We start from the raw sequence: 25,429 nt of genomic DNA on the forward strand, positions 1-25,429 counted from the left end.
CAGCAATACGGCTGCATTTACGCACAGACAATCTGGACCTTTAACCTTTCATGACACTGACCTGCACCTGAATTGGGCATGTGATGTAAACAGATTTGTTTTAACTATGGCGACATTTAAATGAGTCTTTTATTCTGATGATCACGTGTCACAGAGAGGTTAAAAACACAGCGTCTCTGTTTCAGCTGTCTTTAAATGCAGCTTAAAATGCTTTTGGGAAATCCAGACTGTGTGTGTGTGTGTGTGCGTGCTTGCGTGCGTGCGTGCGTGCGTTCTCAACCAAAAAGGTAGCATGCAGTGCTTGTACAGAGCATAGTGTAGTAACAGTTACCACTGGTTTTGCTGTTGGTCACGAAGACAGTGGACGTATAGCAGGACCCTAGATCACTTTTAAGACACAAATATATATATAAAATATATAATGTGTGTAAATGTTTCATGGGTGAGAGGTTGTAAAAGAAGGCGAACGCCGAAACAAATAAAACCACGAGAGAAAAGTCCATCTTTCACTGTAAAACCATCAGGGAGCATTTAGTCATCTTTTACCTGTATGAATCATTAAAGAACAAGTGCATGACCTGGACACCTGCCCCCACTGCTCCCCACCCCCACCCCTTTGACCGTATGAGCCTCTTCGACCTTTGACCTCCCTTCTCACGGGTTGCCATGTTTTTTTCCAGTGTAAATATCACGCGAAAGCCGACCAGAGTCCGCTTCGACACAAACACCAACAACATGTAAATGCCATGTAAATCTCAAACATGCTAACATACCACACACACACAGACACACGCACGAGAGGCACGAGAGAGGCGTTCGCACACCAAACGCTGATGCAAGCTGGAGCGTATGCAAGCCGGAAACTCCCTGCCCAGACTCGTGCTATTTGTGTATAAAAACAACAAGAGAATATAACAAACAAGATCAGCTGTTGATTTGATTAATAAATGACAAAATGCATTGTGTATGTATGTGGCTGGCTCGTGCGGACTGTTTAAAACTCATTAAAAAAAAAAGTTGTATTCGGATATGAAAAAAAAAAAAACATATTGGTCTGTGTAGAGTTTCTATACATGTCGTGTTTGTAAAATGAGGTAACATCAAAAACAAAAAAGGGAAAAATATTCTGGCTTCCATGTAATTTTTGGGGGGGTGGACAGATCATTTTTATGGAGATGGAGAGAGAGAGAGAGGGTGAATTGGACTTTGGAGATGTATAAAAAAAAAAGTTATAAAATAATCCAATCGAATGAATAAAGGAGTGAAAAACATAGAGAGCCTAAAAATGAGTACAAAGTGTTCCATTCACTGTTGTAAGTGCAATGAGCTAAACTTCCTGTTTCCCCATTGTAAAACCTTGTGTATGTTTCCGTGTATTCCTCCTGTAAATGGGTGTAGTAGACCTGGTGCATCATGCCATGTAATGTGATGAATGACAAATTATGACCTTACAATACATTTCAATCAGGAAATATAAATAAAAAAAAAAAAACAAATACATAAAAAAAACAAAACGTGTTTCCTCTTTATTTTAACTACTGCTTTTCTGTGTCCAGCTCTCTGAACTCTTCTTTGTGTTCCCTAAGGACACTTCATGGAGCCGAGCCATCCTTAATGACTTTGCATTGGCTGACTGGGATCAGGCTGATGCCTCTGATGTTCTTGGTGTGTCTACGCATGCAAGACCACTTCTGAGGGTCTGGTTGCAACCTGTTGATTTTCAGCTGAAACGGGGGAAGTGAAACCATCAAGAGTGAGAGGGTACGGATTTAACCTCCAGTTTGCCCCCTGCCTTCGTACACACTCAGAAAAATAAAGTCATCACCTGATCAGATGAAACAATCTCCCTGCACAGTTCAGGGCCTGTAGGACTGGTCCACATTAACACAGAGCAGGTCGGGGAACCCGGGCAGCCCCACATCCGAACAGACGAAATGTATCAATATTTTCATGCCTCAATTTGTTTGTGCTCGGTGAATAAATTTAGAAGTGCTTCTGACCACGCGTACAAATAAATCAAGGCCCGTCTTAGGAAATTTGAAAGCATGTCTTTAAAATGAATATTGAAATGTTTCCATGAATTTATTAGTAAATGAGAGCCAGTGGGCCTCATTCATTCATATTTGCATAGAAATATTCCTACCCTGCACACAAGAACAGTGCATATGCAAAATTACTATTGGATTTGTGAAATGTGCACCAGCCCGTTTCATTCTTACCACTGCGCCTTTGTTAGTAACAGAATCAGTCTAAACTAACAGGTTTGTGTAATCTGCATACCACCCCACCACCACTTCTCTATATAAGGAAACAGGTGAAGCAGAGCAGGTTGGAGAAACATAAAACAAAAGAGTCCCACAAGGAAGTCAAAAAAAAAAAAAAAAAAAAAAAGGCCACATTTCCAAAAGTAGTTCCAACACAGGCAAAGTCTGAACATCAAAGTTGGCACGAGAAGACAAAAAAAGAAAGAAACGAGCTGAAGGACGACGTGTGATACATCAGCCTGAGATGAGAAACTCACTGCAGGAGGAAAAACAAGAAACACTCACGAGGACAAACCTCCACAAAGGCAACTGACTGTGAACAATATTCACTGTAAAGGGAATAGTATTGTATTCTGGATATATTCATTTTGTTTTGTTCTTTTTAAACATACTTTAAGAAGTTTGTAGTGCGGTAAAAAAATCAGGTAAGGGTAGCATGACACACGTTTACTTTGATTACACAAACATTACGTAGGAGTAGGTACAGTAATGGCAAGGAAACACACAAACTTGTCAGTTATATAGTACTGCCAGTGGTTTTCTTGTCAGACTTTTATACAAATATACTTCTTTTGCCGTCTTCTTCTGCAGGCCATTAGAAAGAACGCAGATTTAAGATACCTTTGCATCATCTTCATTTCTGAGACAAGGCGGTTACATCCATCTTTTATAGTTCCAGACTGGCAGTCAGCACAGAAATGAATGAACTTTCTCAGCCATTAATTCTGCTTAACAGCCACAGGAGTACAAAGTCAATCCTTACTAATACTTATTCAAAAAGAAGCAGACAGGCTCCAAAACTGACATTAGGGTTTTATTAGTAGACATTTCCCCCATTCATAGAATCTAACAAGCAGTCCACAGTATGGTACAACCCCTTATAGCCCCCCCCAAACTTCAAAATAAGACATCTGGTTGTCACCAAAAACTGTTTAAATACTATAAAAATAAAATCAATTGCACAAATATGCCATTTTGCTTGTGATTACCTCTGTGCAACACTTGTACACATATATTACATCGACAATCACATGACACGGTCCAAGAGAAATTAAATTCAACAGAAAACATTTTCTTAATAGAAAGAACCAACAGTCAAAGCAACATAAAATCCTAGAATTAGTTAAATAACGTGTATTAGTCGTATAACAGGCAGAGCTTGAACCAGCACTGATGAATGTGACAGTTACATATGTTTAATAGTCGGTTTGTGCCAGTTAATAGTACTTTACAGTAAAAAAATGACCAAGATTTGGATTTGGATTTGATGTGTTTGAATTCAGGCTTCTGCAGCTGGAGCAGTGTTCGCTTTTTGTTTTGTGAATGAAATTAATGAGACTCTGGATTGTCTTTGTGAATTTAACCAGTCAAAAAAAGAAAATGTTCGCAATCAATTCAACAACTAGTCTACTTAAGATACTGTACTGGCCAGTAAATCAGACAAATGTAACAGCCACAGTCAAAGGTGCCAGTGTTCAGCTGGTGAATGATGTTTGCTTCAAGCCCTGATTAGACGCTCGGCTCCTTCTTAAGTGAAACGGAGGCATTAGGAGACGATTTTGCTACAAAAACAACAAAAAAAAAAAAAAGGAAAATGACACTTTTCCATAAAACATCATAAATAACACACGAGTTAAAAATGGAAATCTGACAAGTCCAGGCACTAAGCATGACATGTTAAATCCATTTATTAAAACAACAACAATACAAATGAAAAGTTAAAGTTAAAGATGTAACAACACAGCTACCTGTAGTGACAAGTAGTTCAACAAGTTCTCAATCATCTGGAATGTATTTAACTAGGGCGGCGAATTCAATATATCAAGATGCGTCTCGCTATTCAAGCTGAGAAGCTGAACAACGCGTGCGTGTTTTGTGTGTCGCTGCGGGTGAGGGGAACGTAAAGCTGCTGTACAACAACAGATCAGACACGTGCCGTTTGTGTCGAGGTGCAAACGTTGCATAGGGTCGGTGCTGCAAACTAAACGCTCGGCTGAAAACGTGATTTCAAACTAAACGAAACGAGATTAAAAAGTTAAATTCCCGATGAACATTGTACTGGGCGGGGTTCAACCTCAGCAGATCGCATCTGTCGCAATGTAGTCAAATAAAATAAAGTGTGTGTATTATGACGTTAAGTTAGTACGCAGACGTGAGGGCTGGAACCCGTTTATTCTACATTTATCATTCAATCAAAGCTATAGTGTGACTTGAGCTACGGTTTTACATTAAGAGCCACATCAAAACATAAATTTAGACCGCGAGAGCAAAGCAAAGTGTTTGAATCGAAGCAGTACGATGTTTAAAAAACTTCCATCTTTTAATAAAACCCCAGCACAGCAACAGAACGCCATAAACCTGCAGGAAAAACCCATCGTGGCCGTCATCCACTCTGATCTCGTCCCGCTAAATCTGAAGGGAAACTTGAGTCCTGCTCAGTGAAGATGAAATGAATAATTAATGTAGCGTCACACTGCTGTTGATCTTAATACAAGTCAAAGGGAAGGATTTCAATTTCTTCCGACATCCCAAAAAGGTCTCTTTTTGAAACCTTTTAGGACGCAGTGTTTCTGCTCTGCACAGAAGTGTAAGAAACAGGCTGCACAGACATAGACTACAATCACTGCTGCATCTTCTGTGGGCGTTTTGTTGTCTCCTGACATGAGTTACTCTGGTCTGTCTGCTTTACTGTGGTTTTTCCTGTTTATGTCTGTGACAGTTTGCAGGTGATGCCCAGATCCTCCTGACTTTGGTCCGTTAATCATCCGTCCAATCCTTCCATAGAGCTGAATTTTATACTCCATTACGCTGGCATGAGTTTCTTCTATGACAATAGTGAGATTAATAATAATCCTTTAGGTTCGTATTTTCTAACAATCACTCACACAGAAAAAGCTTCTTCTCCTGTTAATGTGGTTCAAGGAGTTTGTATGCATGAATAAACTGGTTTACGTAATGGATGTACACATATTCTTACTGTTACATTTACTTCTAGCATTTTGGACGTATTTTTAGCTCACTGTTTAAGAAGAAAACCACTGAACAATAGCTTCATTCACAAGCAGCTGCAGAACAGCAGGATTTATCCTTTCATGTCACACGTTCGCGTGGGAAAACTCAACTGGTGTGAGTGCTAAACCCTGACTGCTGACCTGCCTGTGGAGGTGTAAACGCACACTTCAAATGCACAAGAATTCAGAGAACTCAGCATTTCAAACTCGAGATGCACGTATCGGGTAATGGAATATCTGCACTTGTGTGAAGCAAAGTAATTCAGAGTTATTCATGCGGCACTTAATTTGAAATCAGAAACCATTAGTTGCTTTTGTTTTTCTGTTCTCAGTTCAGTTTTGTTGTTGAGAAACATGGTTTCTAATACTTGTCTTGACTCATATTAATGCTTTTATCAAACTTTAACTACCAAATAATTGGCGAGTATCAGCAGATACTAATTGTTTTCAGGATACATGGACAGTAATGAAGTCTTGATTGCATTTGATTTGTCTTGACTAATATAACAATCATTAATCATTTATTTGTTCCTTAGAGTAGCATATAACTTATACTTAAGTATTTTAAGTGTTTAAATCTTTAAACTTTTTCCAAAACAAACAAACAAATAAACAAAATCATTCTCAAGATCCATCTTCAGTTCAAAGAGTATTCCCTGTTGACTGGTTTGTTCATCTGCAGCCATATATTCATCACTGTGATTATCGGGTCTTGGTTAATGTGTTCACTTGTATTTATTTATGACATTTTTAAATGTTGCCATCAAGAGTCTTGGCGGGAGGTTCCTCAGAGAACAGAGTTTGACAGCAAAGATGTTAAACATTCAGAACGGACCTGTGAGATTGTTAACTGTTACCAACTCTCTGCCGGTGGGATTGGTAGGAATTAATGTCATTGTGCTCTAAACAGTGCTGCAGCAGAGAAACAGGAGATGATTGCTGATGTTTGGAGTCAGACTTAGCAGAAGATGGTAAATTACCTCCAAGTGGGGAAAGAAAGAAAGAAAAAAAAAAAAAAAACTGCTTCACTGAAGACTCGGCAGACAGCAGGTGACGAGCGTTCGGCTTCTTTGCAAGTATTTCAAATTTAAGCTGCGTGTGCCCCGTGTTGACTTGTATCATTTATCTCCAGCTGATGGCAGGAAGGTGACTGCAGGTTACAGATGTGGAGGTGGAGGAGGAGGAGGAGGAGGAGGAGGAGGATGAAGGCTAGCGGGCATTCAGTAGATATCAGGCAAGTCTTGGTAGTTCCTGTTGAAGTAGCCACCAGTGTAGATCCAATCCTGGGAGCCTGTGTATGGATTGGTGCCCATGTGGAACCACCTAAAAGATAAAACACAGTTTACACTGCTGTAGGGATTTACCAGGACTCTGGTTTTCAGCATGTTATTGGTTTCTTTATATAATTTACACAACTAACCCTTTATAGCAACTTGGTGACTGCTACTCCAACAAGAAATGCTCAGGGATATGGGCCTCCGAGAATTCTGTGTATTGTTTTCCACCTGCTTTTCCTGTCACTGCAGCACTCTGCAATGTGACCTAAACAACTCTGTGTGTGCGCCTTCAGCCCGCAGCTCCTATAATTATTCAGTTCTGTTTATGACTGTGTTTCACGTCTCAAGTAGATCAGAAACACAAAATTATGAACTGCTCCCCATAAGCTTCAGTTTTCATATGGCATAAACAAATAAAATATTGCTTCCCTGCACATTTAAAGCTCACTAAACTGATTTTTCTCACGTTTACACAGAACCAGTTACGGCGTTTCCCTGTTTCCAGTCTGACAAGTTAAGCGGATGTTGGTCACTTCATATTAAATAAACAGAATGACAGTTGAACTGACCTTATCAGCACCCCCCCTCCCAAAAAAAAAGGAAGTTAGCGCATTATGTCAATTATGTACATAATATTTTTTAACAGGGTATCACAGTAAATTGTATGCTAAGTTTTTTTTTTCTTCACTATTCACAGTTTGTGAGGCGACACATAAGTAACATCTAACAGCATTAAGAGGTTTTTAAACTTCTGTAAGATGATGCATATTGCAGTTTTACAGCTTTCATCATGTTGACTTCTTTACTTTTATATTATAAAAGGTCTTGTAAAGGTTACAACAGAAAAATGAAGTGAGTGCATGTGTGTGTTTCCTACCTAGTAGACCACTCCTCATCTGTCTTGGCTCTCTCCTTTCTGGCAGCTCTCTGTTTCTCCTCCAGTCTTTCCTTTTCTATACTGGCCTCATCTGCACAAGAACAAAAGGTTTGAACTGGCACAATACCACAGACATCCAGCAGGTGGAAGCATCGACTTATTATTGCCAATCCTTTGCATTCAGCAACATTTATCACAGTAAACATTTTTGTGATTTCTTTTGTCTGTTGGTGTTTTTCTCCCTTTCACAGCGAGAATATTTTAAATGTCAGCTGAAACGTCCACATAGTTGCAGTTTATCGGTGTTGTTTTTGCATAGTGCAGCTGGAAAACAAGTTACTGTGTGTTCCATCAAAGACACATTCACATTTGATAAGACAAAATGTAATTACCCATGTTGCCATTCTCCATTGCTCTGATGTCAGGCCTGAAGCGACAATCGGTGGAAGGCAGGATGGCCTCCATACTCGGCTCCAGCTCATTGAGACACATTGCAAAGTTTGTGAAGTTGTACATCTGGGAAACAAAGACAGAATAAAAGCTGCTGAGCGAGTGTGTGTGGGTGTGTGTGTTCTGTGCTGTCTATAAGGATGTGTAGCAATTCTTTTTATACCATAGAAGAGTGTGCTGGTCTAGAGTCTATCCTCCACAACAAAGTGCTTCCTGGTACGACAGACACAGTCTCTTGGACTTCGGGCATATCATCTGCATCATCGTTCTCCGCGCCCTCGAGTTCCTCCTGGGAATGATACAACTCACTGTAACTACTGGTCCCAAAATAGGAAGAGGAAAAATACACCTTACATCACAGGAGAAATTACTCATGAATAGTGTAGCTACATACAGCTACCACTGGTATCAGAGCTTCTGTCAGGATAAGTTTTTATTTCTGTAGCATCTCCAAACCAGCTATGCATTTTGGAGCTACATGACTACAAATAAATGAGCAGACTAAAGGAAAAAAGCTGAAAAATGTCTGCACTGATCTACGCAAGCATGTTGGTTTACCTGAATAAGCCCACACAGAATGCTGTAGACAGTAACATGAAATCAAGACAGAAGTAGTAAAAGAATAAATGGGACTAACCCCAAAGTCGTGACAGCAGTTATAAAAAATAAACTCTCAACTCTCAAGAAGTAATACACTCTGCTGTTTTGCAGATGTAAAATATTAGGATACAGCAATGTACAATAGTTCTTACATTTTTTTGCTTCCTGTTGTCTCCTTTCTTCTCTGACTTCTTGTTTGCCTCGTAGGCCTGAGGGTCGACGCTCCACATGCATTCAGTCCACTTCCCATAGATAACAGCAAGTTTCTTTTTGCTGGGGAGAGAGAGAAAGAAAAGAAAGACAAGAGGTAGAAGATGTGATAGAAAGAGGAGCAAGATGAACAGGCAAAAGGCAGAAAACGGATAAAGAGGAACAAGTGAAGAATAGGAGAAGAAAGTACAATTGAAAATGAGAGAAAACAAGAACCATATCATTATGCCAACTTTTTAAAGTTAGAATGCAGAAAAACAATCTCAAGATTCACACTGTAGGTGACAAACCAGTGTAAGAGTCAACACAAACCTCTTGTCTTGGATGTATCCCTCCACTTTGTGCAGCTCTTTGCCAAACATCCCACAGGGCTTGAAATTCAACACACATTTGTCTCCAGTGCTACAGAAAAAAAAAAATGAGACAAGAGCCAATTAACATCTCTTCACTGGCAGACAGTGAAATAAACAGACACGGCAACATTATTTGATATAAGGTGGTGGACTTTTCAGTATTATGCAATTAAACTTTTATATCATATGCATCACTTTGTATGAATATTTGTATATAACAGATTCATGTTCAAACCCTGCTGCTTTGACAGCAGTTAGTCTGTATTTTCCAAGCAAGGTACTTCAAGTGTAACCGGTAAGCTGTGACTACTTCACAGCTCTTGAGATGAATCTGTACAACTCTGTGAAGACACAGAGCGTTTAGAGTGGAGGATAATAAAAGGTTTGCGCTGCCTCCCTGGATAAATAAATGTTGAAAGAGAGGCTGTTTGCCTGAGAAGCCACAGAGAGAGTAAACAGGCTGGTGTCTAGTATTAGACTAAACAAGGAAGGTGTACGGCAGGAAGAGTGAACAGCTCTGTGGGTTTACGTTTGTCAGATTTACGGTGCTTTATTTGAACATGACTGCAATCATTTACTCCATTAAAAAGCAGCATCAGGGTCAATATAGGTTAAACACGTCTATTAGTAACTAGTTCTGTCTGATAAGTAGATGATAACTTGTGCATGCATCGTTTAAATACCTGTGGTTGATGATTTCTACTGTGCCATACTGCTCTATCCACAGTTTGCCCAGGATGACATTGTGCACACAGCAGTTAGGGTTGCTCCATGTGTATGCCTCCCCGTACCTGGATGAGAATAGCAGGAAAAAAGGGAAGGAAGGAAAACATAAGAATGAAGACGGAAGTTTGAAGAGGGAAAGGTGAAAAGAGAAGAAAACGTGATGAGTACTGGTTTTTGGATTTGAAGTAAATAAACACACACAAACATTTTAAGTGACTAACTTGAGTAGCTCTAGTGTGATAGTCCCTTTAGGCTCTGCTTCAACACTCTTTCCCCAGAATTTCAGTTTAGGGTAGATGGAGCCGTGGAAGACAAAATCCCCAGCCAGGCTCTCAGCATGGAATGCGCTCACTGGAGGATGATGGGATACCTGCTCGGATACTAGTCGGAAACCCTGTTCCTCTCTGTAAGAGGCCGGGGTGTAAAGAGAGAGGAAAGTTAACTGATAAGACAAGGTGACCTTACTTGAATTAAAAAAAATAATAATGATAATAATAATGTACCTGATAAGTTCATAGGTCTCTCCCAGCAAAGGATTGAAAGGCTTTCCAGTTCTGTCCCACTGGGATGCAACCGCTGACACAGCAAAAGCAGCTACTGCCTAAACACAAACAATTATAAACCAAGTCAGTACGTGTGTAAGTCACCTCTTTAATATGGTGCACATTACCCTAAATGTCTGTTGGTGTAACAGGGGAGGATGGTAGGGATAGGGTGAGATGGAGGAGCAGACCAAAAGTGAGCAGCCGAAAGAAGAAGGCTCTATTAAAGATATATGTGCCAAAAAAAAATTCTATTTATCACTTTATTATTTAAGTGCTCTACTATTGCACTATTGCAGTGTATGTGTTCCTCGTTGTCCAGAGTTTACAACAGAGATCTATGCAGATGACCTACCTGCATGCGGTCTATAGAGTCGGACAGTGAGCAGGCTCTGTTGATGAGGTAAGTGTGTTCCATGTATTCTGTGATTCTCTGCAGGAAGCTCAGAGGCTCGTTGAAGGCAATGGGCATCGTGATCTTGGACAGTTCCTGTTAAAGTACACAAAAACACACAACTGGCTTTCTACCATGATCCCACCAAATGAAAGCTGGCGAATAAAAGAATATAAAACTGAAATCACTGTCTCACAGCAGCCAAAACATTGATAAACAGCAGGTCCTTACCAATCCAATACATTTCTTCAGGATACTCCAGACACTGATATTGTTTCTGGAAAACATGGGCGCAGGGAGAGCCGTCCTGAAATCAAGAAAAAAAAGAAAAATCCAAGGTTGCAGACAAAGGGATTGTGTGTTCAGGCCAGAAGATACAGAAATGCCGCATGTAGATAAGAACAAGCAAATGCAAAGCCATTAACAAACAATTCATCTCAGGACTGTTCAAAGGAACAACGTTCATCAAACTATCCTAAAATTTCTTCCTGGTAGTTTTCCACTGATGTCTTGAAATTAATACAAGTAAACCAGCAAGTCCACACCATACTTGTATGGGTTTTTTTTTTTACACTCATTATTTTTAAATTAGATTTTTATAACACATCTAAACTACTGCACCAAAAAAATAAGGACTGCTTGTTAAGCACACTGCCTTTTGCCTTTCTGTGTCTGAGTTTTGTATTATAAACCCAGTCATTACAAATTTTGATCCTGCACAAAATATTCAACTAGTTTCAGTAGGAGACTTCAAATAGTTTCTAACCAAGACATCATTCACAAATATATAAGTGCACACACAGCAGATGGAATGTGGATGAGGAATGCAGGAGTACCTGTGTTTCTTGATGCCATTCTCCTGTGGGACTGATCCATTGTTCTTCTGGCTGCTGCTGTCAATCCCTTGTGCATCTTTGAAACTGGCCTCCGACAGCCCCTCGTACGACTCGTCCGATTCCAGGCCTGTGGGAGAAAAAGAGATGTGACATCCAAAGAAAACTACGACATCCTCACCATATAGTCTTCTTTACATTTGTTGTAAACTAAGAAACCTGAACCAGCAACAGTAAACGCCAGGTCTGACTAAACTTTTCACGTATGGAAGCATGGGTGCAACCACTCGGCACCACATTTAACACACAAGTGCACAAGAGATCATCGTTTAACATGCAGAACTGACGACGTGAATAAAAATATTTTACATATTCTTCTCTTCCCAATGTTGCTATCGCCATTGTATCACCATCATCAGCTCCAAATGACAGATTGTGTATTTGACAAAAAAGGCAGATGGTGTGGGAATGAGAAAGGCTTGGAACAGGCTTCAGCAGTACCTGTGAACCTGCCATTTAATATGGTAGGGTGGAGTTGTACGGAACTCAGGCTGGGGCATTGACCGCAGCTTAAAATACACTAATGACTATAATTACTCAGCAAACACACCTAATCGGGTGTCAGTATTAAGTTAAAGGTGTAACGTGTGCAGTCTTAACATCATTACGTATGTCAAAACTAAATTGATTTTCATGTAATGTTGAAAAAATATGGAAGGAGGGGCAATATGTCTAAAAATAAATGATGAGACACAAAGCCAACTAATGTACATTTCTGAAATCTGGTAAGCTTCAAGCATAAAATTAGATACACCAATCAAAGACACATAAGGCCTCCACCTGGTATTACTAAATATTTGCAGATTTATAATAATGATGATGTGAAAGGCAAGTTCCACTTCCTGAGAAACAAAATACATTGCACAATATAAAACTGACTCATTAAAAAACACAACATGACAATTTTGTGATCCACAAATAAGAGTCTGACCAAAAAGAGCTGTCAGAGACGCCCTGTCATTCTGTGAAACTTTAAATACTCAAGAATCTCTCTTTATGTATCATATACACTACAGTCCAATGATGTCTTCAAAGCTTCTGTAGCTGCTGTGAAGATGCTTTACTGCTAAAATTTAAGGATCAGTATTCATATGGAAAATTTATTTAAAATCACCAAGCAAAGTACTAATATTTTTATTAATGTGCAGTTTGCACTAAAAACTTGATGGCAAATTAACAACAACAAAAAAAAAAGGCTAAAGTCGAGACAGATGACACCTGATGCTCACAGATATGAATAATATATCAGCCCTGTTCTGCATCTGTCTCAAATTAGTAAGGTGATCATAACAATGACACAAAGACAGGTGGAGACCAACACACACACACACACACACACACACAAATCTTTTATTTATACCTGCATGGAAACAACTTGCTAAAATTATAACAGCAATATCGCAATGGCTCTTCATCAACATGTGATGATTGAGCCTTTCCTTTCTGCCTGTCAGGCCTGGTGAAAATAAATAAAATTAAATTAAAATACAAAATAACTAAATACATACTAACAAGAGTAGCCTATTGTAAAACTTACAGAGCTACTCTTGGGAAAGCAAATATGTTTGGTACACCAGCGCATTCGAATCATATTCCGATTGCGAAAACTGCCAGACATGACAGGCTAAAAAAAAAAAAACGTGATGATTGCAAAATGATGATTCTAATATTTACTAACTGAGAACACCACCTTGCCTGCCCTCCTATCACCCTGCACAAAACAGGTTGTTAAAAGTAAACACGTGGCTGGCAATGCAGTTTTCCTACAACAATAAAGTGTTTGCACACTTTTATTTCTCAGAATCAATATGATCATCATATTTAAGCACAGTGCACTGCTGACTTCATTCATCCTGAGAAATTACATCTTTTGACATTAAGTCTCTTAAACATTAGGGTGATCTGTCCAAAAAAGAAAACTGTTCAAAGTTCATCTATCCAGAGTTTCCAGGTATTTGGTTCCAAATACCATGGCTCTAACTCTGTAACTGTAAATAGGCAATGCATGATATCAGACCCTCACCTGGTCTCTAACATTAGGCTGCATGAAATCCCATGATTGCTGACTTTAAGGACTATTACCTTATTCTGCTAAAAGAAATTTCTTTGCAAATACAGATACGCACCAGTATGAACCACACACCCTCCAGGCTGCTGTTGACATCACTGATCATGACCGCAAGACAGCCAACCTCTGAATTATTCAACTAATCAGACTAAGGCAGGTTAAGTTCCATTGGACAGCATTATGCTTCTACAACAAAAATGGACCATCTAATTAGGACTGGCAGCCTCTTGTAGAAAAAACACTGTTGCCAATTCCTGGAGATGATAAAAGGCCTAATAAAAATGATTAAAAAAAAAAAAAGCTAAAATCAAAGATTTCTCTCTTTAAAGGACCTTTTTAGTTTTTAAATAGAAAAAAAAATCAATTTGCAAATGTGAGTAAACAGATAAACAATCATATATGCACACTGAGCACTCACCTGTGACGGCGTCAAAGAACTCATCCTCATTGCTCATCTTCTAGAGTCAAAGCTGACCAGTTGTTTAGGACAGATGTTGAACTTCTAGCACATGTTCCTTTTGGTGGCTGCCCTGGAGAGTTATTCTTGAGAGAGACCTGTCAATCTAGGTCTCGCTTGAGCGTCACCACAACAACAGAGCACTGTTCCCTTTGATATCGAGACAATGTCCCAAATACAGGTTTATGCTGATTTTTAGCAGATGGTTTGTCCTCAGAGGAATGACACCAGCAGATGTCAATCAGAGCCGATCAGCTGCTTAGTTAGCGGACAGCAAACACACAGCTGATGTGATTCCAGACTTCAGTTTATGGGGCTCTGTTGACCCAGGCAAATTAGTAACCTGTAGAGACAAAAACACAAACAAAAATATCACTAAACAATGAATATCAATGAAAAAGTATGGCTTTTGTTTGTTTGACTATGGGACAAATGTGAGACCAAAAATAAAGTCCAGACAGCACAGAACAACAAATGTCCAAAATGTGTTTTTTGTTTTGTTCTTAAAATGTATATAATATTTTTTTTTTTCCTTCTCTGAATGAATTCTAAGGATGTAAGCATACAGTACTGTTGGACTCGTAATATATTTGCAATAATGCTGCCAGATCTACTTTAGAACTGAAATTCCCATGGCCATTTATCCCAAAGAGTTTCTACTTAACTGGCTTAATACTGTGTAGGAGCAACTAGCTCAACTAGTCATTTTCAGTCAAAGAAATGGCAATGTCAAGCTACAAACTGACGCCTGAGAAATCAAAGTTGAGCTGGCCTTCCTTTTCTGGACCAACAGTGAAATGATAACCTTCAAAAACAAAACTAACGTGCAGAGAAGATTGCGTTAAGTAGACTACCTTAACACTCTTTACAGTGGGTCTAACCATCTGTGCTACCCGCTGAAAATCTGCTTATTCTGTCTGAGTAACAACTTTGTCCATCATGGCTTAATGCGTGAAAACAGTGGGCAGTTTCTAGTTCAGTAGTTACATAATCGGGACACCACTGTCACAGGCATTCTGGGTCTTTGTTACCCTCTGCTTGGTACATTAGCTTCACCCAGTTTAAAAGCAAGACCCAGAATGACCTTTAACTCCCCAATTCAAAATTACTTGTAATCAGTTTTTCACAATAGCAGTGAACTCAGTGAACAATCACTATAGCATGGCCTTCAAATTTCAAAGAAGTAAAAAAAAAAAAAGTTGCATTTGATTAGCAACTTCAATTCAATTCAATTTTATTTATATAGCACCAAATCACAACAAACACACTTTAAACACTTATGATCTAGCCTTTGATTGAGCTGGCGTTAATGATGTTAATCATGTACATCCTTCTGTATAATGTCAGGAAAAGTGGACCCAGCTCACTCGCAGGCTGAAACTCCAATTTAATACATCACACAGAACACACACGTGATGTCAAAGGGTCAATGTGTGTGGAAATTAGTTAGCATTAAAGTGTATATTTTAATATTTGAAAGGAATCAGTTCACTGTGCTGTGGCGGACCACAATCACAAATGTTCTGCTACGTAAGTTCTTAGTCACAGTGACACAGAACACTTTTCATGGCGACACATTTTATCAGCTAATTCTTGCCACCACTACAACATGTGCCTGGTCTTAGCATTACCATGGCATGAAACATCGTCATTGTAATGACACTCCCCACACGACAAATGTTGACTCACACACTGATTCAATGTTTCTAGCAGTGGCTCAGGAGTAGGTAAACAGGGGCCTGAATCCAGGTATTATCTACCTTATCTTAACACAAAGGGCTCTAAACGTCAGGACTAGAAAATCAGACTGACGTGAAAACTAAGTTGGCCCCTTTGACTTACAAAGGTGACAGAATAACACAGCCACATGAAAAATTTGCTTTTCAATCATTATTTTCAACAGTAATGTGGCACATGTAATCTAGCTGACATCTTCCATTAGCAGAGTTACACACACACACACACACACACACACACACACACACACAATATTTACACTAGGGCTGCAACTATTGATTCTTTTAGTAACTGAGCATTCTGTCGATTAATCGAGTAATTGGATAAGAAATATTTTTGTCTTATTAACAGTTCATCTGCATATTTTAACTTCTGTAGCTCACAGAACAAACAGCGGTCGTTACTTAACGATCGCTAGTGTTAATAGTGGCGCCCGCTAGCAAACTGTGGTGTTAGTGATCAGTTCCAGTAGCTAACAACTGAAATTCTCAGCACAGCGAGCACAACGCACACACACCTACACACACACACAGAGAGCTGTGGAGGTGTGGAAAGACGTGTCATCGATGATCCACTCGGTGTTAAAGGGTAATTTTTTCCAAATGATGGAAATCTGTCACAGCGACGGAGAACTTGCCAATGCAGGTGAAACCCTCCGTTTATACAGTGACACCTGAGCACTGCAGAGTTCAAACAAAGCATCGAAGCAACAAATTTACTAAAATAAAAAAAAATATATACAAAAAAATACCAATAAATAAATCTAAACAGTAAAACTGAACTCCCCTCTAGCCATGTCCTGCTTATCAGGACCATCCCAAAACTAACACTAGGTGAGCAAGCCCAGGCAGGCGTGAGTTTCTTTGCTACTGTTGCCAAACGCTTGCTCATAGGGGATCACCTTTTGGTTGGATTTTTCTCTATTATTGTAGGGTCTTCAATGAAATATGCTGATATAGTCTATCATTTATTTTATGGTGTTGTAGAATACACCATTTACAGCAATATAATAAGTCGTCTTGAGCTATAGAAATAAAATTGAATTGAATTTGTTTATGAAGTGTTTCATGTTAGATGTTAGATTCAACTCATTGTCATTGTGCGCAAGGCACACAACGAAATGATGCTTTCAGATCACTCATCCAGAGACAAGCATCTGCGGTCATGCAGCCAGAGACCGGCGCTACCGTTAGGCAATGTGGTTTAAGTGTCTTGCCCAAGGACACAACGCAGTGCAGGGACAGGGCCTCAAACCTGCAACCTTCCGGCTGCAGGGCGAGCACCTACCCACTGTGCCACCGCCATTGCCACTATATTTTATACATTAATTTTTTTTACATTATTATTTAAACATTTACCCAAGTGTTCTAAATACCAATCATTTTTGAGTACATCATTTTAAAAGTAAACAAAAGAAACGGCCCTTTCTATTTAGTCACTATACAAATTCACTGAATTTACAGAAAATATAATATACTGTGATAAATATTATTGGGATATTAGACAACTTGTATCACAATATGAGATTTTGCTTATATCGTACCTTAACTATAACTAGTCTAGGATATTAACTACGGCTCCATAGTCATAGAAAATTGTTTCATCTGTTTAAAAGGAAAATTATGGACAAAATTAAAATGAATAAGGTCAATGTCCTGTTATCTGCTGAATTTATAAACATACTGGAAAATGATGGTGGGTGTAAAACAACTCATTTTCCTCTTTACGTCTTTCCAGTACCAAAGCACTTTTTTCAGTTGTTTCAGCGAGAGAAGAGCCTTAAACTTACTGCAGTTTGATGGAAATAGTAAAATTTATTAATATATTTTATTATGAAAATACTATTTTGCATTTAAGAAGTTTATTTTTCTTGTTTTTGCTGTTATTCACAGAAATGAAATCAGAATAGGCAAAAATCTATATCAACAGGTCATACTTAGGAGGGGAAAAAAAATCTGAATTGGACCAAAAAAAAAAAAATTGCAATCTTAATATTTACACACCCTAAGCCAGCCAAACAAAAACTAATGCAAACTAGTGAATATATCTAAACAGTAAAACTAAATTCCCCTCTACCCACTTCCTGCTTATTGAAATATTTCTATAATTAATATTAGTATGGGAGCACAGAGCAAGGTTTATGTAATACAGTGCAACAGCCCTGACTTTTACTGAATAATGGTGTACTGCCTCAAAGACATAAAATCTTTACATACCTGCAGGGTTTCATACAGTTGACCAATTTTGAAGATAAAATACCATGTTTAGTCTTATTCTCGCTTTCCTGTCCTCTCACTTTGCCTCGTTCTACACAGTGGGTGGATTTTACCTTTGCCAGAGAAATGCCTTCAGCACAAAAATGAACTTTGGCCTTGGCGTCCACAATTGATAAGGTGGATAGAATGGATGATAAACTAGTATTCAAATATCCTACCTGTTAGGGTTGTGTCCAACCCTGCACTTCTTTTAACTAGTGAAGGGCTGGCTTCAGTGAAATCCAGATTAAAAAGCTGTTTCCCTCATTTTGCTCAAATTGTTTATACCAGCATCTTCAAAACAAACAAAAACAAAACAAAGAAAAGAAAGAAATTCCACTTTGAAAGGGAGTTGTTATCAGCTGATATCAAGAGATCTAGAAATGATATTTCCTGTGGCCTCGCAAATCACATAAACTAGGAAACTCCCAAATCATAAGTTAAGCAGGAAATTTTGGAATCTCAACTGGAGGAAATCTGTCTATCCAAAATGTGACAAAAGAAAACACCACTTCCCCACTTTCTAAAGGGAGTCATAGTCACAGCTGTGATAATCCTTATCACGCATATTTCTGTGCATTCTGCCAAGCTATGTAAACATAATGTTACAACAAATATTACCTTAAAGCACTTCTAAATTGAAAGTTAAACAAGTTCTCTGTACAGTCACAAATCATAACTAAATTATTTTTTTATGTTTTAGTTAAATAAACCTTAATAATCCAAACTTCACATTCTGAACAAAACTGGCAATTAAAGGACATGCTGCTGTCTTCATGTCAATTTTTTTTTTTGTCCCCAGTCCTGACCACTGAATCTTAGAAACAATACCCATGCTATACAGCAACAGAATGGCAGACAAAAAGCAAATTTTCCCTACCTATACATCCGTGAATAGAGCAAATATGACTGAACATATAATTTGCATGAATGCACGAGATTAAACATTTCATGCAACACTCAGGCCATTTTACAGTCGTTCTGCTGCTGTATTATAATCTTCATCAGCAGAATAAATATGCTTCAGTGAAGCTTTCTTAAGATCTAAAATAATAACTGAACATCAGAAATGAGCACACTTAGCATCCTCCTAGCTGAACTACAGCACACAGTACAGGAAGAAGAAGAGACTGCCAAACAACACATTTAGTGTGCTGTTGTGATAGAGTCTGTCATCAGTAATATAACTGCATTATTGACTTGATGCAATAAACTAACCTAGTTCTCACACAGAAAGGAATAAATGTGGACCTGCAGGTCCTGCGTTTATATACTGGCCCAAGAAACTGTAAAGTTAATTACTATATTTAACTTTGACAGTGGAGGTCTTGTTTATTTCAAATGAAATTCATTAATACTATGAATCATTAACTTTGCAAGAATTTATCCAACATTTCCTGTTTCGTTTCCTAGCAGGCTGTCTTGGTTGCAAAGTTCTATTGAGTATAAAACTATATGTGGACCTCTCAGTATTCAGCCTGCAATTGATCAAACTGTATTACAGCCAGTTTAAACCTAATCTCATTACATAATGCTTCTAGCCCCGAGCCAAAACCAAGTCTCAGAACAACTACACTACTTTTATTTTGTATTTAAAAGCAACAAGAGGTAGCATGTTACCAACATTTTGCTAAGTCCCTGCAGTCAAGACAACACTGGCTCAAACTCCAAGCTCACATCTTTGTTCACAACCCATTAAAAAGCAGACCCATTTTATAAGGTTGGTTAAACCTATCCAGATCATAAGAAAATTCCTTTTGATTATGATGCAGCACTTGAGAAAAAGTATGACGACCAGCATTGATGATCTATGTACTACCCTCAGGCTGCAGCCGGTCTTTGTAAGACGTCAAACAGACAATGCTCCTTACAGGTTTTCTGAAGCCCAGTTCAAGAGGCACATGATGAGCTGAATAATTAGGTTTGTGTGCTGAAAAAGCAGCATGAACTGAGGAGAATACTTGGAAATTAAAGACTGTCTAAATTGTTGATTCCAAGTACTCTGATGTATTCTGTGAACAGTGCTGTTACGTTAACTTATTCTTTTATATTTTTGTAGAACAAATGTTTCCCTGGATGTCATATCAACATCAACAACAACAGATGACAGTGAAAATAAATTCTTCAGAATCCCTGACAAGCCAGTGTTTTTATTTGTACACTCTAAAACTTATTTTCTAAATTGCTGTTTCAATCTATGTTTAGATGTTTTTTTGATAATCTTTTGTTTTTAAACAATCTACTTTTTTTTCCAGAATTGTGCCGATAAATTAAGCAGATTCACACAAACACCCACAGACAGCGAGAGAGAGAGAGAGAGCGCTTTCCGATTGGCTGCAGCAAGCTCTCAGATCATATCACTCGCTCGATCTTAGACGCCTGTGAGTCATTACGTAACTATGACAGACATGGCACCATATGAGCACCACAGCCCCTCTTCTCCATACTTGGTTTATGGTTTACCAAAAATAGCCTCAATGTAAGGCAGCACGTGAAAGAGACAAAAAAAAGTGTGTGCAACAGAGATAATGTGTTGGACCACAGATGGACAAGGCACCCTCACCTTCATGGCATTTATCTTTTTCTATTTCATTCCTCATTTATGTGATTCTTTTCATTAGTTCATGCACTGTTAATTTAAACTATTTACCCACCAGAAATATTAACTAGCAAAATAAAAGTTATGAAACTTTGTTTTATAAATAATACATAAAGTTGGTTAAAAACATGCTGTTTGCAATCATATTGCTACTGTCTTGTGGTCACAAAGAGCTGAAAGACCACACTGTATTCAAGCTTGAGATAAGTCCAAAAAAATAAAGCATTATATCATGATCTAATCTATTTCTATTTGGATAAAAGGATAATAAATTCATGACAGCAACAATAATAACATCAGAGTATTACTTCTTTGAAGACAAAGACAGACATTCAAAAAATGTCTTATAGGCAACTTTTAAAAACAACATAAAACAATTTATCCCTAAATTTGAGGCCAAATGTCAAATGAGGGATCAATAAAACTGAAGCGATTGCTACGACACAATAAACTGTGTCGACGTCAAATTGCACTCTTAGGGTTCTAGCCAGAAAAATTTCACAGGTCGGCGCTACCAGCTAGAACCCTGACTCCTAGTCCTTCATTAAATGATACATTGTACAACATTTAGTGACAGGCTTTATAATGAAACCTCAAATGCAAACCTACCGGTGTGAACATTCCACTCACAAGCCAAGTAACGTCTGTCTCTGCTGTCCTCGGCTCACAAAAACATCCAAAGCCAAAACGCACAAAGAGAGAGGGTCAAGATACTGCCAGAGGTCGAGACAAGGTGAAAGAAATTAAAGGGCAAGGTTGCCATGCAACATACTGATACAGCATACACACGCCTCTATATTTCTCTTCACGCAACAGGTGGCACACCTCTACAGACTGAAACACGTACCAAGTCAATTTCACCCATGAACACACTACTGATGGCAGAAACTGCATAGCAGACAAAAAATAAAAACAACTAAGACGTTAGACAGCAAATTTCAGATTAAACTGACCTAAATTACTCACTTAATTTGCACTTAACTTCTTAAATGATCATTTCCAAGAAATGTTAATACACAATCCTGTGTTACTTCTATAAGATGTAAGAGCAGAAATACTGATTTAAAATTAGCGCTGCTGAGTGTCTACCCACAACCACGGTTGTAATGAGAATTTCCAACACGATACCAAGGCCCAGGAAAATACTCAATTTTTAATAACCTTTTTTTTTTTTTTTTTAATCCCACGGTGGCAAAACATGACAAATATAAGAACAACACTATTTTCATGCTGTCTGATGCAGTACAAAAAAAAAAAACATTAAGTACGTATGACAAATATTTTACAATTCTATTAGGTGGTGCAAAAACACAAAACAACCAAAAAAAGGTCAATATTTTTCAGTTGTCTGGAGGAGCGCTGTGCTTCTGGTGATGTAGCACTGAATTTTTATTGCTGATCGATCAGAGTTGGTAAGGTAAGCTGCCACTATTTCTGTCTAGCTGCTGGTAGAATTTTCTAAGCCTCAAATATGGGACTTGAAGAGAACCCTAACAGTTTTTAGATGCAAATACCTCCCACATTAACATCACCTTTTTATTATTGGCGGATCCTTTCGACTGATCCCTTATTTCTCAAAATAACTGCCGCTGCGGAGGGATCGCCATATTTCATTTGGCACAGATTTTATGCCAGATGCCCTTGTTTGACTAGCTAGTTTGACTAGCAAAGACTGAGATTAAGGTTAAGATGAAGGAAATGGGTCTGGTCTGTCAATCTGAGAGAAGGAAGCAGGATGTGAATGTGGCCTGAGAGACAACAGTGAGAACAAGAATCACAGACAGGCCACTGTGTTAGAGGCAGTTCAACACAGAGCAGCCTGCTGTGGGCGCCGCCTGTGCACTAATGAGCGCAGAAAAGAAAAAAAGGGACCAGGAGCCGTTTTTGAGGGACAGAATCACTATGGAGATGTGAGTGTTAATAGGTATTTGTCCTCTGTAGATGTAGTTGTAGTTGTAAACCAGTTCCATCCCAAAGAACTGGTGCTTTATTTTTCAAATACCTCGCCACCCAGAAAGTAGTGCTTTACTGAAAAACAGCAAGTAAGTCAGGAGGAATAAACCTAACTCTGCCTTGCTTAATGTGACGACTCTCCCACTCTGCACTATGATCCACCATCTTGGATTTTGATCTTCATAATTAGCATAAATAATTTTAATTGGCTCACGCAGTGTTCATTTCTTATCTCTTCAGAAACACGTCTGCACACAGGAAAGGCTGCCACATGATTGTCTTAAGCTCAAGCCTCTTGCACAACACAGTAAACCAGTGCTAGACTGATGCGGAACAAAGTATATGAGCAAGAGTAACTGGCTAAAATGACCAAGATTAGTTTGTCTTCCATACTTCCTGTTTTCATCACAACTGCCTACTTTACAGAAGAACATCATCTCTTGTAAATTACCTGTAATAGGAAATGTAGGTCCTGCCTAAGGGCAGGGGACAGGAAGTACACATCAGTGCACAATCATCCACAAACTACTTTATTAGAGTATACCACAAGTATGAAATCGAATTCACTCTACTTCAATCACAAGACTAACCTTGGTGAATACATCCACTGACTGGAGCACTTTAGAAAAAGTAAGTGCTAACAACAACAACAACAACAACAACATCCATCCTTCTAGACAGAGGAATTGCACCCCCTGGTTGTTCAGCAGAATGGAAGTAAAGAAGATAAACCAGCAATAAACTGCACCCAGTGCCATGAGAATTCAAAGTGTGTGGTGAAAACTGTAGACTCAAGTAAAAATCTCCTTTTCCATGTCTGTCAGTTTCATCCTTTTGCATTTTTCCCCTCTCTTTAATGCAAAACAGGCTTATAGAGGGTTTAAATGATAGAGAGAAAAATATGACCTTATATTAACAAAAGTTGGCTGGTTTTGCAGACACAAACAAATCAGCACTGAACACAGTGCGAGTCAACACATACCTGCTAGGAAGAAGAACCTGCTAGTATGACTTTTACCTTTGCAGTGTATACAGAAACAAAGCCTGCTCAGCACCTTGCATTCAAACGCCCTTAAAGCGCCCTTTAACACAAACAGTGACACTCCTGAGTTTGGCTAAAACGTGCACAAAAGCAAGTTGTGTGATCATCATTGTCTGCATTTGTGTTGGTATGTGACTGGTTCGGCCGGCTGGGTTCTAACTTTTTGTGTTGGGGTCATTTGGTAAACACCTATGTGGAATAGTCAATAAGCTGCACATTACCAGAATATATTTCAATTACACTTTTTAGGGCATCTACAATTACAAACTGACAGACTGCTTTCATTGGTGTCTTTACTATCAGTAAACAAAAAACAAAAAGGTGAGAAACAAAAGAGAAAACAAGGAACAAACCAGCTTTGAAACTCGCAAGTCTTTAGCTCATAGCTCCAATAATTTTAAGGCGGAAGACATTCCATTTCAGCAACATCTCTGTCACTGAATATTGTGGATTACCAATGAAACCATGTTGAATTGTACTGAAATACATATAGAAATACATATAAAAAGTGGTTTTACAATACAGTCTGATATACAATAACAGATCTATTTAATATTTAATTATTCATCAACACAGGCAAATACATCAGTAATGGTCTGGTTCTTAGTTTTTCCCACTGATCAGATGCACCTTCTAACAACATGAGACAATCACAGCAGTGGTTGATTGGCTTCCTTTAGCTATCATGAATTATTTATTCATTATTGTTTTTATTGTCCATGAAGGTTTTGAGTGCTCAAATTAAGTAGAAAAGCATTATACAAGTACCAGTGCATCTGCCTAAAACCCAGTTCACCAACACACTGAAGATTTAAATGCAGATAGAATATACAATAAATGACTGTGTAGTACGCAAGATAAAACTTAACAGGCAGCAAAACGACTAAACCAAAAGGGTGCTTGAAGAGCATAGCTTCCACCAAGGCCAAAGTCCTATCTCACAAATTTAAAGTGCTGTAAAACTGCACTAAAATTTCACATATTTTTCACCCATGCTCCACTTCTCAAACAGGTTTAATCAAATTCATCTTAGTAGTAGTAACATAGTACAGTAGCACATAACAGACAAACCACACTGAAAATGTGCATCCACTGAGGCTCCTCCCCTGCCCTTCAAATATGACTACTGCTTTTGCACGTCTTGATCGTCCCGCTGCTGCAACATTCCTTTCAACAGTGTTGAAACCTGGCTTTTGGGACACATCTTGCAACATCTCCTTCTGGTTCGCTTAAATTTAATCATGGAACTCAACTTGAAGGGTATTAGGAGGGCATTAACGCCAATAAATTGCCCTGTTTTTGCCAATTTAGCGTGATAAAGATCCACCAAAATTCAATGGGTCCTTCCTCTGCCCACGTACCACCACACCACCAAGTTTCATGAAATTCAACCTGGTAATTTTTTGTGCAGTCTTGCTGACAGACAAACCTCACTGATTACATACCTTCAATGTGAGAGGTAGAGAAAGGGGAAGAAAAAAACAAAACAAAAAGCACATACTTCATCACTCAACTATTTGTGGAATAAAAATTTAACTTGGCAGCCACTGTCTCAATGAAGACAATTACTCATCTATGTATCTCTCAAGCGGAACTACATTACTCTAAGGTAGTGGCATGGCATAAAGCTCCCCTTTCAAATGGAGACTATTGCCATAGACACTACAGAGAGGTAATTAAGGCACCTCAGAGAGGAAGATCCATAACTAAATGACAACAAC

General features: G+C 38.6%; 1 protein-coding gene across 4 annotated transcripts in view; it reads right to left on the bottom strand.

Annotated features, from left to right (window-relative positions):
- Positions 1–3,048: 3,048 nt before the first annotated feature.
- LOC115783588 (oxysterol-binding protein-related protein 2-like) overlaps positions 3,049–25,429 on the bottom strand; it is a 32,704-nt gene continuing 10,323 nt past the window's right edge. For 2 of the 4 annotated variants that reach the window (XM_030734484.1, XM_030734480.1), the window contains exons 2-14: positions 14,084–14,465; positions 11,541–11,667; positions 10,936–11,011; positions 10,666–10,800; positions 10,272–10,369; positions 9,990–10,172; positions 9,726–9,833; positions 9,002–9,091; positions 8,632–8,752; positions 8,043–8,168; positions 7,822–7,945; positions 7,430–7,520; positions 3,049–6,598 (exon numbers count right to left, since the gene is read on the bottom strand). In XM_030734484.1, the coding sequence (XP_030590344.1) occupies positions 6,496–6,598; positions 7,430–7,520; positions 7,822–7,945; positions 8,043–8,168; positions 8,632–8,752; positions 9,002–9,091; positions 9,726–9,833; positions 9,990–10,172; positions 10,272–10,369; positions 10,666–10,800; positions 10,936–11,011; positions 11,541–11,667; positions 14,084–14,120 (1,419 nt within the window). In that variant the 5' untranslated portion in view covers positions 14,121–14,465 and the 3' untranslated portion in view covers positions 3,049–6,495. Of the gene's footprint in view, positions 6,599–7,429; positions 7,521–7,821; positions 7,946–8,042; positions 8,169–8,631; positions 8,753–9,001; positions 9,092–9,725; positions 9,834–9,989; positions 10,173–10,271; positions 10,370–10,665; positions 10,801–10,935; positions 11,012–11,540; positions 11,668–14,083; positions 14,466–18,075; positions 18,176–21,322; positions 21,419–25,429 lie in introns of those variants that run through there. The other 2 variants (XM_030734482.1, XM_030734481.1) reach the window with 2 other exon arrangements.

Source organism: Archocentrus centrarchus, chromosome 7 (assembly GCF_007364275.1).
Source record: "Archocentrus centrarchus isolate MPI-CPG fArcCen1 chromosome 7, fArcCen1, whole genome shotgun sequence".
Classification (NCBI taxonomy): Eukaryota; Metazoa; Chordata; class Actinopteri; order Cichliformes; family Cichlidae; genus Archocentrus; species Archocentrus centrarchus.